We start from the raw sequence: 17,969 nt of genomic DNA on the forward strand, positions 1-17,969 counted from the left end.
TGATAGTAGAAAACATCCCTCGAAATATTTATGTCTGAAATTTAATATTAATTTTTTTGTTATGAGAAATAAATAATCTAATTTCGCGTTTTGAGTTTATCGCTCAGTGAGCGTTTTATTCATTTTTGTTTTGGCATCGATGCAATGCAAACTTTGTAATCGATTTTTCACTATTGTCTCGTGACCCAGATGGCCGATCGATCTCAAACTTCTACAGGTTTGTCAGTTTATGTACAGTGTGGATTACATAAAGTGCTTAAACTGCCAGCAACTTTGTTGCTAGTAAAACCAATTCTGTAATGTTCCTTTAAGGAAGCATCTCACAATAGGCACTTGTGATTAAATGGGATGACCAATCTTCTACACTTATAAAGGGGCTGTGTTGTCATGATCAAACAGGGCTTATGGCTGTACATGGAATTCTGATATATCACCCAGTTACTACACTAGCACGCCCTCTCTTCATATTATATCTATGGAGAGCGCATTGCAATAAATTATGTCACAATTCCATAGTTAGCCACATGCCCGCTTTCATCATAGCGACAAGCCCCTTTGAATCTTTACATTTTATTGCTGTGTTCATTTTCTAGTCAGGAGAACACCTGCTGCTGAAAACACTGCTGCCCATCCTCCCCCCCCCTTCAAACTTGATCACCTCCCACTCGTTTAACTAACTCATTTTCAACAACTCTGACTTATAGTGCATGTAATATATACATATATTTATTACTGAAAGACATATTCTGTGAATGAGAGCTCCTTGTAAAGGAAAGCACAGCTCACATGACGACACAAACTCCAGATTTCTGAGTCTCTTCTCCTAAAATGCATGAAAAAGGGCAACATATAGAATAATGGTTTAATGATTTTATAGTACAGGACCTTAGCTACAGTTTGTACAAATTGTACACAAAATGAAAACAGTTGTGATGGATTTGTTGGAAACAAAGCAACAACTCATGGGATGTACTTTTTTTTAAATGAAACAATTTCAAAAAATTTCTCTGCGTAGGATTGTCTGTAGATGGGCGAACTGTCAGGGTCCAGCCGAATTTCTGGCAGTCCACTGGCGTATTAATTTTTTTATGAACAGCAGTGTGGGGCTTTTGACATGATCAGATTCTTAACTCTTATAATTAATTTCAACTGTGGTTCTTGCAGTTCATACAAAAATAAAAGAACAATTTTAAAAAATATGTTATCTTTACACAATGTCTACCATTTCACACAAAAAAATCTCATCAATTTAAAGATGTTTGACAAAGTGCTACCACTCACCTAGATTTCCTCCGGCATCATCTTTCGGGATGCGAGCGATTGCCATATCGGCCATCTTGGCGTTCTGTGCATTGAGCACCGTCTTCAAGACCATAGTCTCCACTCGAGCCTTATTGTGCTTCTCAGCGGTGGCAACTACCTTACGGAACTGAGCCTGCGTCGGTTGAAAAAATACACACAGTGTTGTGTCAATGGCAATGCAGTGATAATAATAGTAATAATATTTAATAGTATTAATAAAAAGTTTAAGGTGCTATTATATACTTTCTTATGCTAGGCCTCTGAGTGCTTAACCAGAACAAAAAATAAAGTTAGGTAAAAAGCACCACATAATACAGAGAATACAATTATAAAACCACTTTAAAAAAAACTATCAAACAAAAGCAAAAGGAGCACAGAGAATAAAAGATAGCCTAGAAGATAAGGTGCTATTTATATAGCGCCTTCTGCTTGGCCTCAAAACGCTTTTAACCAACAAAAAAGAGTACAGTTAGGTAAAAGGAAAACGTAATACCGAGAATACAATTATAAAACCTGTTTAACAAAGAGTTTATCAAATAATATAAAAAAGGAGCAAAAAGGCTAAAAGATAACTGCATAACAATGTATACACATGTTTATAGGAAATCTCAGTGGATGTACTGGACAAATACTCTGTACTGACTTTGTTGTCCACCTTTCACAATTCAATCAAATAGAACATCATTCCCACACTGTTACACAATTCTATACATTAAAATTCAGAAAAGTAAGTAAAATTACCAATAAATATATAAGTAAATTTAGAGAAGAGCTGACTGAGGAAGAAGTCAAAACTTTAACAATCAGCCTTTTGAAATAACCATGCCTGATTTGGGGGTAGAGGGTACCCGTATGTTCCTATAGACGATGTAACCTATGTTTACATTCAAACCGCCCTCTGTTGAAAAAACACTGTATATGTCATGTTTCGCCGGGCAAAAAAAAACACGTAGTCATGGTAAGATTGCATACACTTTCTAGCTGGCTGCCAAAACACAAAGGTTTTGCCCGGCGGTATGCGCGTGAATCATGTTATGGTTTTCGTGTGACGTCAGAGGTCACATCGTCTATACTAACGCACTACTTTCCTATCGGAAGTACATGTACCTCTCCTAAAGAACTCATGAGATTCCAAGCACCCAATTAAGACACAAATGCCCCATGGGGGAACCACCATGCCCCAGCAATCAAGCATCAAAAGTTTAATAGAGCATTAAAGCCCGGTTCATGCAAAAGGAAATGCAGAGCAACGTAGGTGATGCCGGGAAATTAGCTTCACTCTCGCAATCTGCGTGAACCAGGCTTTATGAAGAGAAAACTTAAAGATATAGAACATCTTAGTGAGAAAAAGTTACGAAAATGACAATTGAATTGAAAACTGCATATATATCATCATTACACAGGCTTTCTTTTAAAATGGTTTCCAAGTTGCAGACAAAACCTAAATAAACCATCCTTTAAAGCTAAACATTAGAATCACATTAGAAATTTCTGCAAATACCTGCATGTACTGTATGGGCAAAAAAGTTAACACAAAATACATGGACAGTGTAAAGGCAATATTGGGGCGATAGACAAGAATTACAAATAAAAGTAGTCAAGACATTTCATGGGTATGATGTAAAAGACAAACTTAATTTCAAATGGCAGTGTCTTGATAATAAAGGGTTGCAGAAAATTGAAAAACAATAATATAATACTCATTCTTCATTTGCTCAAACAAAATTTTCATTCAATAGCTTCTTTCATTTCGATGCTGTCATTCAATACACTAATGTACATTTATGTCGAAATTGAAAAGCAATACAGTATGAGATATGATATTATACTAGGTATGCAATGATTCAATAACACGCGTTAAATTACTTAAAACATTTAGGTATGGAAAAACATTTGATTTGACTTTCTAATGAGCAAGATTTGCGCAGTCTGTTGTGAACTTACAATTTTGGCTTCCATTCTCTCTTGCCTTTTCTTCATGATGGCGAACTGGAACATGTTTTTGGCTTTCGTCTCTGCATCTAGAGTCTGTCAACACAAACAATGAAACACAGAGAATGACATCCACACATTAGTTAAAGTCAATCAACATTTAAACAAAAGACAAAAACTTTGAATTGTTCTTTTAATTAACAACAATGTTCATAATTTGAGAGTCACCATTGGCAGATAGGTATAAAACTAAGATCTAAATATTGGGAGCTATATGTTGAAAAGACGGCAAAAAGAATGCTGGCATAGAGAACATATAGACAACTTTTGCCTCCATGCCTCCTGGTCATTGCCTTGGTGCCCTTGAAATGCTCCAGGACATATTTCCAATCTCCTCATAGGGTGCCCTTTACAAAGGAGAAAATGCCTTGGTGCCCTCAACCCTTTTCAAAAATGAAGCATGCCTGTGCTCATATTATTGAACTTCATTAGTGGTGACCTTTCTGCTCTACCGGCCAGGCTTCGGACTGATGATACCCAAGCTACATCCGTATGGACTGTAAAAGGGGTAACCCTGTTTCAGCCCTAGGAGTAGGTGGCAACGGCCTCTGGAAAAAAACAATTGTAGCCCACACCTTGAAGTGGCCTTTGGGCCTTGTACGTCTGGCGACTTGCATAACAAAAAATTTGTTTAAAGGCAAGGTATTCGTACTCCATCTTCATTGCCCAACATCTTTGTTTGCTTGTTTATTTGTTTTATTTCTGTTCAAACAATCTTACAGATAAAGAATTAATACTGGTCATCAAAAATGTATCATACATTAAAGAACAATACATTGACATCCAGAGAACAACTGTCCTTCTGTAACGGAGCACCCCCCCCCCAAAAAAAAATCAATTTGGAATAAAAACAAGCAATAATGTCCCAGGTAGCTAGGGTTATAAAAGTAGTAAGCTCGAAAACAAAGTGAGCACATTGTACACATTATAGCAAGACAATTCTCTAAAGAACAAACTCTACCTGGCAAGTAGACACACACATGGTGTTACCGCAAACCAAATACATATTGATACCTCACCATGCAATGCCTCAAATCGTATACACATTATAGTACAATGCACATCTAAAATCTTTATGCTTTTTGGTTATTTCTGCCTCTTATTTGGAACTTTTGTTAATGTGTACGGATCCTTGGGGTCCAGTCATGGATGTAAGGCGCTTAATAAGCATTATTTTTTATTAAGAAAAGAAATAAAGTTAACTAATGTGAGTGGAACCGTACCAGATTCACACCAGAGCCGTTGACATCCCGTGCCTTGTTAATCGCTTCAGCCTGCATGATCTCTTTGGTATTCTTCTTGGTTTTCTTGCCATCTTGAGACGCTTTCTGTGTTCCCCAGATCTGGATTACCAAGTGATCATGCAGCAGATATTGCACCAACTGTAAATGGACAACAAACATGGAATTCAAATAACTTTTATTTTGCTTACATTCTATGCGACAACTTCATGCGACCAAAGCCCTCGGATACCTAATTTTCATGTATAGACCAGAAATACTGGTGTTCTTCACTGCAATTGTTTGTATAAGAAACAAATGTGACTCAATTACCCATATACTTTGTATACTTATAAAATCAATTGTGCTATACCTTAAACAAAAAGTACACCTATAAAATAAGGTATGGCAGATGTTACACAAGCTGTCTAGATGAACCAAAAAAACATTACAAATTAGAAACCACTTTTATTTTCCCTACATCCTTTGCCTTGGCTCTTCTTCCACAGCTAATTTCCAGCTTTCCCTGGGACCATGACACGCTATACTAATCATGCTTTTTTGGTCATAGCTCCAACACTTCGCAACAAGCTACTCGCCAACATCCAAGCAGCACCTTCATTTGACACTTTAAATTTTTTACTTGAAACACATCTGTGCTTTGAAACATAAATGATACATATGTATATGTATCATCAACTGTTATTATGCAACAATTTTGGGAACCACCAGATACATAATTTGCATAATATGCCTTAAAAAGCTGCAATCCCAAAATGCAAAACTTTATCAATACTATTTCATCTATTTATGAAAGATTTTTCAAACATTTTACTTACATTGGATGTGACGACTGTAAAGTTGAATTTCTTCTTGTGTTTAAAGTTAGGATTGCTGGTACCCTGGATTTGGCTGGTGTCGATCATCTCCGTGTCCAAAAATACATTATACTTGCAATGAACGCTCTGTAATTGATGAAGAAAATGGCTGCCATTTGTCAAGATAATGTATATACCCTTATTAAATGTTGCATAAATCACAATAATTCAAAATGAATAGTACAAATTGACAGTACATGTATATTTTACAAATGTGATATAAAAGTGAACTTTAAATAAATGGCGACATCTACATGTAGGTCCGGGGTGAAGCAGCAGCCTACCGACAGACAAATGGCAGACATACATGAAAAGACAGAACACAAAGGGGTGTATGACAGAAAACAATGCGGAATGTTATTGTGATCAGTTATAACCATTATAATATTTACTTAAACATTACTGGTCAATCCAAAGATAGTGGACAAATTTTGACCAATTAGTTGTTCCCGATTTACTTATTCATGATCTGAGTTTACACCGTTTTTGCCCCTACACATCAAAATAATGAAGCTCTTCATCAACTTACAGTGTATCTACTTGGGATCCCCAGAGCGCCGTTAATCTTCACCACAAAATTCAAATCTCTTCCCACCAGCTCGTTGGGATGATCAATGAAGAGATCATCGTCCTCTTTAATCTCGTTTCCTTTCTTGTCACACGGAACGAGCTCCACATCTAGGAGGCCCTGTTCCTTGCCGCGGTAATCTGTGATATCAAGCTGCTCCTTGGATTCAATCTGGATTAACAAAGGATTAAGAATGTAAGATTAAATACCCCAACAGTGCACTATAAGTAATGGCCGTTTTGATGTAGCATTTTATCGCACCCCTAGAGGTGTATCAGAGTGCTCATTGCAGGTTTTCAACAGGACAAGCAAAGCTATGTTTGTAGGATTTGAAGCTTTGCATGGTGGAAGTATAACTAAAAGAGAGGTAATACATGTGGATATCTCTTTTGAGTAGTGTTGGTTTTGAAAAGAACCGGTGGTTTGACGACTCAACGTTTCGATCAGTATGCTCTAATCATCTTCAACAGAATGATGGAGTATGTTTCTGGATTATGAGACCAACTTATGTAACACCTGGGGTTTACAAGGTGCAACTGCACACCCAGCAGCCACTGCTAGAAACACAAGGGCAAACCCCTAGTCTTAATGACCACCCCTAGAAATGAGGTTGTGCTAAGAGATTCTTACCAGGTAAGCTAGACTCTGCATGTAAACGTTGACTGTACCGACCAATACTTCCTTGTCAATGGGCTCAGTAAATGGATTCTTCTCCTGTAAGAACAATGCAATTTAAAGAAGTTAATATCATCTTAATATTCTCCACGTTTCAATTCCGCTGGGGTTCATGGGGGTGGCGCAAAATCCCTTGAATGAAAACCACTTCAATTTTCAAATGAAGTACTCACAGGAACATTTTAAAGAGGCACTTATGGCAAGGGCAAAGAGGGGCAATCCTGTAGGTAAGTTATTGCATCACAAGCATGCAAATCTGCTGCCTGCCCAAGGTTTTTCCAGCTCCAATGCCAGCAAATATTTGTTAGTAATTTTATTAAAAAATCACCCATTTCAACATTCCAGTTTTAAAGGAATAATGTTTGAAGATAAAAACAGATGACCTCGATAGAAGAGAATTCTATTACCATGGTATTACAAAACAAGTGTTGCTAATTCTGCGATGGGGGTCAATGGGTTTTATCCACACTCTTGGGCGAATGGTAACCACAGCTTCACCTCGGTTGCCATTTGCCCTGCTCGGTGTGAACAAACCATCATGGACCCCATGCCAGCGTGCATTTGTTTAAAATACTCACATCAGGCAGGGTCCATTCTTCTCCCTCTGTGTAGTTCTGGTACATCTCCTGCATCAGGTATTTACGCCTTACGAACTTATCCCTGGACCAGATGTATTCAAGATCCTTCTCCAGATTACGGAGCTTGGCACACACCTTGAAAGATGTAGCAAAGAGGAAAACAAAATTGATTGCAACAGGAAGTTTTAGAGGCTGGTACTTTACATGAAAATGAACACGGGTGTGACACAATGAGCATTTTCCTTACTTTCGATTTGCATATCTTTCGTTTTCATAAATACTGATTTGTATCTTAAAAAGATCAGGTTCAGGTCATTTACAAAAGTGTGTCTTTGTCCAGCTTAAAGGCACTTTCTTCCTATTTGAAATCACATACGAAAACAATCATAAATTCAAAATGACTGACTGAGCCTCAACTGAAGCCTAAGCCTAATTATTTTGCAGTTTTGTAATGGCCCGGGGTTTGAAAGTCTTTGATTTGATTTGAAACAATACAGCTGATTCACTTGAGTCAGCTGAATGGTAGAGTTCTGTGTTTGTGTACCTCCGTGCGACCGTGGGCTAAGCCGCGTGCTTTGGCCGACATGACGACGATCTCAAACTTGCATTTCTGGTCGAGCTCTTCACTGATCGCATTGGCCTCCTCAACAGCTGGAATCAACTCAACTAGGTCCTCTTGGAGTAAAAGATCATCTGCACAAGGAGGAAAGTTTAGACAGATCAGGAAAACCGAAATTACATTTTCTGCTTAATAAGCAACCGCTGGGGATCCAGCAGGTGATATGTGTGGTTTTGATGTTTCAAATAGCAAATTTTTGAACACTATGACTTTAGAGCTGCTTATAAGCACAAAAAGTAGCTAACCACAAGAAAAATATGCTAACTAGAAAGAGGTTACCCGCCAAAAAACCATGTTCCATGTACCATTTGTGACTGGTCTGCTGCTCATCATGTTAAGCAGTATTTTCTGCCTTATAAGCAGCTCTATAAAATTGGGCCCGGGTAATTTCCCATGCACACATTTCCAAAAACTTGGGTTTATCCAGTAGTCTGTTGCCACCTTCTGTCGCCAAAAGTGTTTAAAAATAGTACCATCACATCACAATGGATCTCTATAAATCAATGCTTTTCAAAATAATTAGTATTAAAAGACTTTTTCTCCATTTGTCAAGTTTTTTTTAAAGAAACATGAGGGGTTTACCTTTGCTTTTATTGGAGGTCATATCAAAGCCGTTCTTCTTAGCAATCTCCTCTTGGGCGGAGTCATAAGTGACCACACCCACATAGTTAGTCGGCTTAGCTTTGTACATAGCTGGATGTTGGAATACGTACAAGTGGTTACTGCCAAACATAATCCTGAAAAAACACATAAACAAAGTAAAGAGTTATAAGAAACTTTATAATTTTGTTTGGTGGATTATCAATCACTGGTGAAGAGTTACTTTTAATTAAAGAAAAAAACAACGAATTTCAGGAAAACATTCTAAAGAGTATTCTTATTAAAAAAGAGCTTTGTTATTTGGTTTGTTATAACACCATGAGTGTGTCTACTTGCAAGGTAGATTTTGTTCTTTAGAGAACTGTCTTAATATATATAATTTACTACCGCTGAGTAGATTTTCGCAATCGGGAGACTTTTCAGTTTCGATAAAGAATATTGTGCTGCTTTTTAAATACTACCTGGGCGGAAGGTAGAAAATCGGCCAGGACTACTACTTTAGCTTTTAGTGGATCAGTATCAGCTTCACTACTACGGAGAGAGAGTTCTTAATTAGTCTCAACGTTTCGACAAGCTTCATCTAGTCATCGTCAGGAGACTTTATTTTGGTAATTAATGAACTATTTTAGGTCTTAATGAGTGACATCAATCCATTAGCTCTTCTTAACTGAATTAAGTTGTCGTTACCTGTCGTTATGGTCAAGCTCAATCTTGCCAATGACTGTGTCTCCATTCACCAATAGCTTAGCATCAGAGCTGGCCTTCTCCAAAAACACCTTTCCGTTTTCGTTCACTACAACAGCGTGCTCCTTCTGGATGCTGAGTAAATGAGTCAAGCAACAGTGAGTAGTTCTATGTCTTGTTTTTTTGCAAGTTGCAAAAAAGAACAGCTTTACAATGTAGAAGAGTGGGTCAAAGTGAGTCATGTGGGTGTTTGGCAAGTCACAAAAAGAGCAGCTTAGTGAGTCAAAATGAGTGAGTAAAAACGCAAATGTCTCCAGATTTACATTAAAGACACTGAACACTATTGGTAATTGTAAAAGACAAGTCTTCGCACTTGGTATAATTGTCTCAACATATGCATAAAACAACAAACCTGTGAAAATTTGAGCTCAGTTGGTCATCGAAATTGCAAGATAATAATGAAAGAAAAAACACCCTTGTCACACGAAGTTGTGAGCTTTCAGATGCTTGATTTCGAGACCTCCAATTTTAAACTTGAGGTCTCGAAATCACATTCGTGGAAAATTACTTCTTCCTTGAATACTACGTCACTTCACAGGGAGCCGTTATTCTATCAACCTCTCCCCGTTACTAATTATCAAGTAAGGCTTTATGCGAATAATTATTTTGAGTAATTACCATGGTGTCCACTGCCTTTAAACTTACACGGTTTTTACAGGTAAAAAACTTCCTTGCTTAAAATATTGCTTGCTGAGGTGCTGTAGATTTTGAAAAAATATTATTTTAGTATGTCAATGGATTTACGCAACTCTCCTAAAACGATGCTCTGTGGTACTTACTATTTTTCTGAACAACTTAAAGACTAATGAAGCTGAAACTTCTAAAGGAAAATTGAATTACAAACACATTCATTCTCAGTGAGTAGGGACTCATGTCATGGCCACAAACTTGATCTACAAAAGGTACCAAAATCCAGCTCAATGAAATTAAGCCCTACCTCAATCCATTCAGCAAGATCTCAGGAGCAGACTCGGCCTTGTTGTTTCCTACTTTATAGCTCCCCGGATTGAGTAGAAAGACTATCATTCCACTCAGCTGAGTGTCCTGGTTCAGATTGTAAAGATGGGGCGTGGTCTTCTTGGCTTCTTTCTTGGCTCGCTCACCATCATCCTCACCACCCTGACAAACCCCAAACAGAGTTAAAGTCAATTACAAATTCAATTAAAAAACTCTTCAGTACGACATAGCAACACTGTGCACTTCCTAAAGTCTTAATCTTGAAAAATGAATCTAAAGCCCGGTTCACTATTCCTTCGAATGCGAATGCGAAGTGAACTACGATATTTATACTACCTTCTCTTTGCTCAACTTCTCCTCCCAGCTTTCTTTCATGTACCCAAGCTCTCGTTCTGTGGCTTCTAGACGAGCTTGCATTTCCTCTTCGAGCTCCTTCCTGATAGCAGCACGCTCTGTGGGGAAGACAGGAGAAAGGAACATACATGTAGATGAACAAGTCTATGTCAAGCCTGTATGCTTTGTTTTTGAAAGGGCAAGGCATTTTCTCCTACATGTAGGTCAGTAAAGGGCACTCTATGAAGAAATTTCTATTGGAGCATATCAATGGCAACAAAGCAATGACCAGGAGGCATGGCTGGCAACCGTATCAGACCTGCCATGTTGAATGAAAGCTGGGTATCCCTGTACTGTCCCGTCCAAGGTATTATCGAATACTTGGGTTTAATTCCTGGCTACACGGCAGTTTTAGATTGAATAGCTTCTGACTGTGGCAGTGAGCTACAGTGAACAAGTTCACTTATATGGGTTTCTTGGTTTCATTTCCAGAAATATATTAATGATTTAGAATGTTCCAAGGATGTGGTTTTAGTAATGGAAGAATGGGGAGTGTCCGGGCTGGATTGGCCTTTTCGGTGCACCACACTCAACCATTGGTGTTGTGAGAGTGCCCGCTCGGATCCCAGTCATGTCCCTTGAGCAAAATGTCTAACCAATACTGCTTCGAGATATTCTGTAATGGGATGTAAAGCTGTTAGGAGCTATGAGTACTGTAATGCACAATGTTAACGAGTACATTGTACACTTTTTTTACGAGAAGGGGGATGATTGCCCCTATGTTTCTGGCATAGTTGTCTGCAGATTGTAAAACTCTACAAGGCTGTTATGATCATACTAAATAATATCTGTCTATTTTCAAGTCAATGTTCAGGTTGTCCAATCTCCTCCCATCGACCTACCTTCATCAGTGACCCCTTCCTTCCTGTCATCATCATCCCCTACCATGACTAAGCCTCCCTTCTTGATGGCGTCCATCAATCGAGCATTCTCCTCTTTCAACTCTCGGATGAGTTTCTCAGTCGGATCTTCGTTGACCACGGCAGATGTCTTGATCTGTTTGGCACGGTCAGCTGCAACAAAAGTATTGAAACAATGTTCTTAAAGTTAGATTCTATTTCACTTTTTGTAAATTTTTCTTTGCACCTAAAAAACAGTCTGCAAAACTATCCATAACCTTACCACCTCTTTAAACCTTGAAGTTTGATAAAGTAAAGCCTTCTTCATCCTGACGCAAAATGTGATGCAATTTTCTGTGTCACATACGGAGCACAGAGCTCACTTGACAATTTGCTAAACATAATTTGATTCGCATTCGCTTTTACTGATAAATTGAAACGTTATTGTACACATTTCCTAAGGACTATTAATTACTAATTACCATGAAAAATAACTCACACACTACTTTAGAATAGACTTACCATATCTCAGTGTTGAGAGTGTCTCTTCATAGTTAATATCAGCTGGACTGAGGGCAGCGATCATGATGGTCTTACTGTTACCACCCAAGGCATTCTTTAGGAGCTTGGTCAGCACAGAGTCACGGAATGGAACTACAATTAAGAAAACAAAACAAAATCTATTGCTTTAAAACTGGAATCCCGAGAAATTGCAGTCACCCAATACACGCCGTTGTTTTGTAACTCTGAGATTGCAGTGCTAATTAACTTCATAATCTGTCTGGGGTGACTGCTCAAATTTTTGTTACTCAGACTGTCAGCCATATTGAAGCTTTGCATTGGACAAAAATGTCTAATAATGGACAAAAAAAGTCCCAGTTAAGTGAATCTGACTCTTGGCTTAAAAATGTTAATCAAAACTGACAATGACTGCAAACAAGTTGACGTTCAAAAGCTCCAAAGCTTCACTGACCTTTGACCTTCTTGCCCTTGGATCGGTCAGCCAATGCAGAGATGACGTTACCGAGCGAGGACAGAGATTGGTTGATGGCCGCTCCTTCCTTTAAACGGTCACCGGTAGCCCCAGTGGACTCAGCGCGTTCACTGACCAATAAAGAAACAAGAAATATTACAGGTGTCTCCAATAGTGAATACGAAAATCTGCCTCAGAAAGCATCAAGTCCCAGTGGGTATGGGTGTGGATAGGAATCCTGATAGACCCATCCATTAAACTCCACCCCATTGCGTATTGACCCATCACAACCCATTGCACAACCAAAAGTCCAACACTCTTGCGTATATGATTGGCGCGCACGACAGATTTGTGCAGAATGGCATTGGAGAGGCGCATATGTTCTTGCTCACACGTGCGCTGTGGGCTGATCCTAATGGATCGGTGTATTGATGCCAAACAGTGTAATGTTGGCCATCTTTATAATCAAAACTATATTATTTTTTAGTGCACAATTAACTATGCTTTATTTGTTTACACCTCATTTATACAATAAAACTAACATGTGAAAATCCACAGTGAATATGTCCATGCAGGAAGAATAATCCGTAATTGAAATACCCAATCTGAGTAACAATACATGAAAGTATAAAGCTTACTGCGATTCAAATTTTGGGGCATAAAAACTTACATCTTCTTACATAACGAAAGCTGCTGTAGGCTTCTAACCCAAAGTTTATATTGCCATTGATTTTAAGGGTAATCGCCAAATAAAATAATAGCAATTCATTATTTGGAGCTTCAAATATTTAACAAAACCACAAAGAAATACCCTCACATTAACACATTTGCTGTTGACCTTTTCGAGTCAACCAATGACAGCCAATGAAGTCATTGGGTGGGAGCCCACTCACGCCAGGCGCGGCCCGGGAGACCCACCAAGACCATGCTCAAGACCCTGATTGAAGACGCAGAGGTAAACAACAAGGAGGAGCTAATCAGCTGTATGCAGGATAGAGTTGTGTGGCATGTCATACATCGAGCCTGACTCAAACATGCGGCAACGCGACAACTTGGGTTGACTGAGTGCGTGAAGTGAGTGAGTGTTTCCGATTCCTCTACTCACCTTCCAGCCAAGTCTACAAGGTTCACCACTGCGACCTTTGCCATCTCTTGACCGGCATCGTTGACAGATTTCTGGGTGAATGTAATCCCGACGATGGTGTGGGCACGACTACTCGTGGCGTTCATCTGTGTTGCTGCCACCGTACGGTTGCGCGTTCCTTCGTCCATGCGATCTTCAATGTGTTGATAGCTCTCCACGGCCACATTACGAAGTTGTTCAACTATATTTGGTTGGTAAGAAACAAATCAATCAATTAAAGATCATGAGTCACAATGTAACCTCTCTCATGGCGGATTATCAGCCATGGCTCATGAGGTTCTGCAAGTATTGGTGAGTGCCTTCTCATATTTTCTGACACAACATCAAATCTATGAGAGCCTTTATATTGTCTTACCCTTTTTCAAGTCAATGTGTCATTGTGACAATAATACACTAAAAGAAAAACAACTACTTAAAAGAGTTCTGAAAAACAACACTGCTGCATGGTGGACAGGGGAAATTTTTTCAGACTTTCTGAAGTGGTTAAAAAAAACATATGAACATAAAATTACGGTGCGTTCACAGCACTATGGATATTGACATAATAGTTATTATTCATTCACCCAAAACAACACAAAAATGTACAAAGAACAAAGGTACAGAGTATCAAGTAAACTAAAGCAATAAATAAAGACTTTGAAATAAGCAAAGAAAGCCTCAACAAATTTCCTGAACTGAGTGATATTCGTAACCAAAAAGTGATAATAACTCAAGACTACGCGTAATAACTAAAAAATTATACAGATAGTGAGAGATAGGCCTAAAAACTTGACTACTCATAACAACCTACCTGAATTGAGTGACAATGAGTGATTTAGTACCAAATGAGTTGTTATAGCTCAAAAGTACTTAGAATAACTCAAAACTACCCTGTAATTGAGTGATAGTGAGTGGTTAAGACACAAAATGAGTGACAATTTACTAAAGACTACTCAGAAACTCAAAAGTACCTACACATGTGGTAACAAGGAGAGATATAATAACTCACCACTACTCATTACAGCTTAAAACTACCTGATCTATAAGACAATGAGTGATTTTGCAATGATCGAGTGATAATAACTCGAGACTACTCACCGTAGAATCCCTTCTTTGGATGCTCTCTAACCCGGAGCCCTCCTTTCTTGTTACCCGCCGGGTTCAGGAGATCGCGCACCTGTTCGTTATAGATCTCCAGCATACTAAACATGACCTCATACTCCGCCTTGGTCCCGCAGGATCTCTTTTCATTTATCTCCACAAAGAGTCTGTCACAGAACATCGGCACAACACCTGATGGGAGTAGAACAAATTACCATCTGTATTATTTTTAAGGGTTTGGGTACTTTTTGTACGACATAAAACACAGATTTGTATTTAACAGATTTGTATTTAACTTACACTGTTCATAGATAATGTTATCTTGCTGAGGTGCTGTAGTCTTTAAAAATGAGTAAAACAATTTCACAGAATTTTTTTTTTTTTTTAAAGCTCTTTTTTATTATGGCTGACGCCCAACCTTTTCAAATCTAACTGCACAATTAGCAGCACAATCCAACAGCACAATTAGCACCAATAAAAAGATGAATAGTAAATGAGAAGGGAGAGTTCAATTTTCCATATGGGGAAAAAAAACTCCAAAGGGGAGAATCCCTACGCTATCAGGTAGGGATTGAAAACCCAATCCACATGCAAGACTTAGGTCTGAGGTGGGATTCGAACCAGTGTCCACAGAGGAGAAAGGCAGGGAAAGAAACCACTGAGCTCACCTGAGATTGATACCCCTTTACACTGAACTTTGATAGTAAACTGCTCAAGTGTGCACTCTGGATTCTATTTAATAATCTTATTCAATAGGCCTACTTTATAAAAAATTGTCTTTGGACGAGCATGTTACCTTTATTTGGCCCATAGCCAACGATGGAGTAAGACTTCCCTGAACCGGTTTGTCCGTAAGCGAAGAGGCATGAATTGTACCCATCCCAAGCATTTTGTAAGATGCCCACTCCAAGATCTTTAAATACCTTATTCTGTAGCGGTAAAGAAAATAATGAAAAAATTTGCTCATAGAACTTAAAACAACTTTAAAACTGACTGAAGATATTTGAAAGATGAAACAGAGTTGCTTTTATATGTTTCTCTCTTGTTCATTTCTGATCTCTTAGGGGGAAAAGAGCAAAATAAATACCTAACATTTGTTTTTAACCTTTTCTCTTTCATTTGTCATTTTCCTTTACTCTTTTAAAATCAACCCCCCCCCCCCACCCCTCACCTTAACTCTCAAACTATGGGACCATTTTGAAGTTTTCTTTTTTTGCAAGTTATGCTTGTCAACACTAAACAATTAGCCTATGTTTTTCCGGTCACTTTTTTTTCCATAATTTGCGGTCAATTTTAACAAGCCTTTCAACAAGCTGCGTTAATCTATTTCACCCGAAATTGAAAGCTCCTCAAAACAATCATTAAATTTCACTCTATGCGTTAAAGCATTTCTTCTTCTATGATTGGGGTAACAATTAAAAACACAATTCAATTGAACAATCCATTTGAACAGCATTCAACTTCCAGTCAGCTTTTCGCAGATATCTCTAGTTGCATCTGAGCTGAATGGCGCTTTTGCATTGCTGAAAATAATATAATTTTTACAATTGAATGGAATTCTAATTTCTAATTTGCAAACGGACATATTGAATTAGGTTTTAACTAGGCAAAGTCACTTTTATGAGAGTGAAATAGTACGTGTTTATTTTTTGGAAAACTACCAGGAAAACTTAACTTTGGGAAATACAGTTAACTTTTGGCAAGTGGGCCAAGTAAATGGACACATGAACAGCGGTGACATTCCATACCTGATCATCGTACTTTGGAGAAGTCGGGACCAAAAGTTCATTCTTATTCTCAAAGCCATCATGTGACCAGTAGCTATAATCAAAGTCAAACTTTTTCGGTTCCTCGTCGACGGCCGCTGGATTCTGGATTGTTGTGGTGGTGCCATTCATTCCGATAATCAGCTGCGCACCACGAGCAGATTCGCGGCCATTGTGTGAAAGGTTAAGGTAAACACAAACAACAATAACAACAACAACACAAATCTTTTGTTTCAAACATGACCTGCATTATAAGACTGCTGTCTGGAAAAAAATCCATTTACGACTGCTAATTTTCTAAGTAAAGTACCACATTTTCATTTCCAACTTTCACTATAACATGTACTTATATAGTGGGGGGACGATGCCTTAATTTTTTTTAGATGTGTTAATGGATGTAGGACTTAATTTAACTTTTTTTCAGAAATTCTTCAACGGGAATTGTTACCTTAAATGACAATTATTCATATTTAGAATTACCCAAAAAAAATCATTGCGCAGCTGGGACTCACCTCATGCCTTGAGGAAGTAAAATGGCACTTAGCATTAGCAAGACCACCCTACACCCCAAAATGACTTATTTTGTCATGATTTTCAAAAGTTTGTGATAAAAATTTACCATAAATAAGGGAAATATTTAGGGGCAGCCAAATTGTTTGCCTGTACTGTAGTCTTATATTTTTTCTTTCTTAAGTTCGGTACCTTTGAACTTAGCACCTTTTTTGTAACTAACGTTAGTAATACTATATAGTAGTATTATTTAATTTTAAAGAAAAACGATGTGTACAATCATTAAAATTATTTGTAACACCCTAGTTTCTGAAACATTGGATAGGTTCAGCCATTACATTAGAAAATCAAGGATTTTTTTGGCCGTCTTCTCCCTTGGCTTGGGCCTTCTTGGCTCTAAATCTAATTAATTATGTTGAGTTTATAGCATAACTGTTTCTAACCCTTGCTCTATGTTCTAACTAACATCTCACTATCTAAAATCTCACCAATATGACTGTTTTTGCATATAGTTTCATTTTAAAAACATTTCCAAACAAATCATTTTCATCATGATGATTTTGTTTGATACATTGTCAAAAAGACTCATCTCTGAATCTGATAAATGTTATTAAAATTGTGATAATGACAAAACTACCGCACTTTCAACTATAAATCCCCACCCCAACTCTGGTCAACACCGTCCACATGATCCCATCCCATCTTCCCTCAGCATTGACCGAGCATCGCCAGTCGTCTCCCCCGGTAAAGCTCCCCACGAAACCACAGATCGGACACGCTACGCTAGCCCCACTTTTTTGTTGCCCCCGTACCAACCCAAACACAAAAACTACGCTTCAAAAGGATATAAAAGGCCGCACTCGCACAGCGACTTTCACACTTTCCTCAGGCATGTTGCTTCCAAGCAAACCGAGCTATATAAATCCTCAGAAATGCACCGTCAAATTGTAAACTCCTTCCAGAAAATACAGAATTTATGAAGTCTGTTTATCCTTTCTCTTCACACACTGGATGCAGCCATTTTGGACTATAAATAGCCAATCAATAAAGAACGTACGGCCAATGACGGCGTGTGTGTGTGAGTGATAGAAAGTGTTGATAGTTGACAACCGGGTAACCAAGCAGCCATGA

General features: G+C 38.2%; 1 protein-coding gene across 1 annotated transcript; it reads right to left on the reverse strand.

Moving 5' to 3' along the window:
- Positions 1-246: 246 nt before the first annotated feature.
- On the reverse strand, positions 247-17,850 carry LOC117287888 (kinesin-like protein KIF28P). Its single transcript, XM_033768487.1, has 21 exons — positions 17,687-17,850; positions 16,311-16,502; positions 15,359-15,491; positions 14,560-14,754; positions 13,444-13,663; positions 12,339-12,469; positions 11,888-12,019; positions 11,369-11,539; positions 10,470-10,585; positions 10,114-10,295; positions 9,120-9,251; positions 8,415-8,569; positions 7,758-7,906; positions 7,214-7,348; positions 6,591-6,674; positions 5,922-6,131; positions 5,354-5,479; positions 4,518-4,676; positions 3,247-3,330; positions 1,282-1,435; positions 247-823 (listed from the first exon to the last, which is right to left on the reverse strand). Exons 1-21 carry the CDS (start codon positions 17,729-17,731, stop codon positions 783-785), a joined length of 2,946 nt encoding a protein of 981 aa, XP_033624378.1. The 5' UTR covers positions 17,732-17,850; the 3' UTR covers positions 247-782.
- Positions 17,851-17,969: the final 119 nt, after the last annotated feature.

This window comes from Asterias rubens, chromosome 3 (assembly GCF_902459465.1).
Source record: "Asterias rubens chromosome 3, eAstRub1.3, whole genome shotgun sequence".
Taxonomy (NCBI): Eukaryota; Metazoa; Echinodermata; class Asteroidea; order Forcipulatida; family Asteriidae; genus Asterias; species Asterias rubens.

What these genes read in the sequence shown, in the direction of transcription:
- LOC117287888 (XM_033768487.1), bottom strand. Translation starts at nt 17,731, where the DNA reads ATGCCTGAGGAAAGTGTGAAAGTCGCTGTGCGAGTGCGGCCTTTT. An exon ending in AAGAATGGACCCTGCCTGAT is followed by an intron (nt 6,675 to 7,213) that starts GTGAGTATTTTA and finishes TTGTTCTTACAG; the next exon opens with GAGAAGAATCCATTTACTGA. An exon ending in TGCAGAGTCTAGCTTACCTG is followed by an intron (nt 6,132 to 6,590) that starts GTAAGAATCTCT and finishes TTGTTAATCCAG; the next exon opens with ATTGAATCCAAGGAGCAGCT.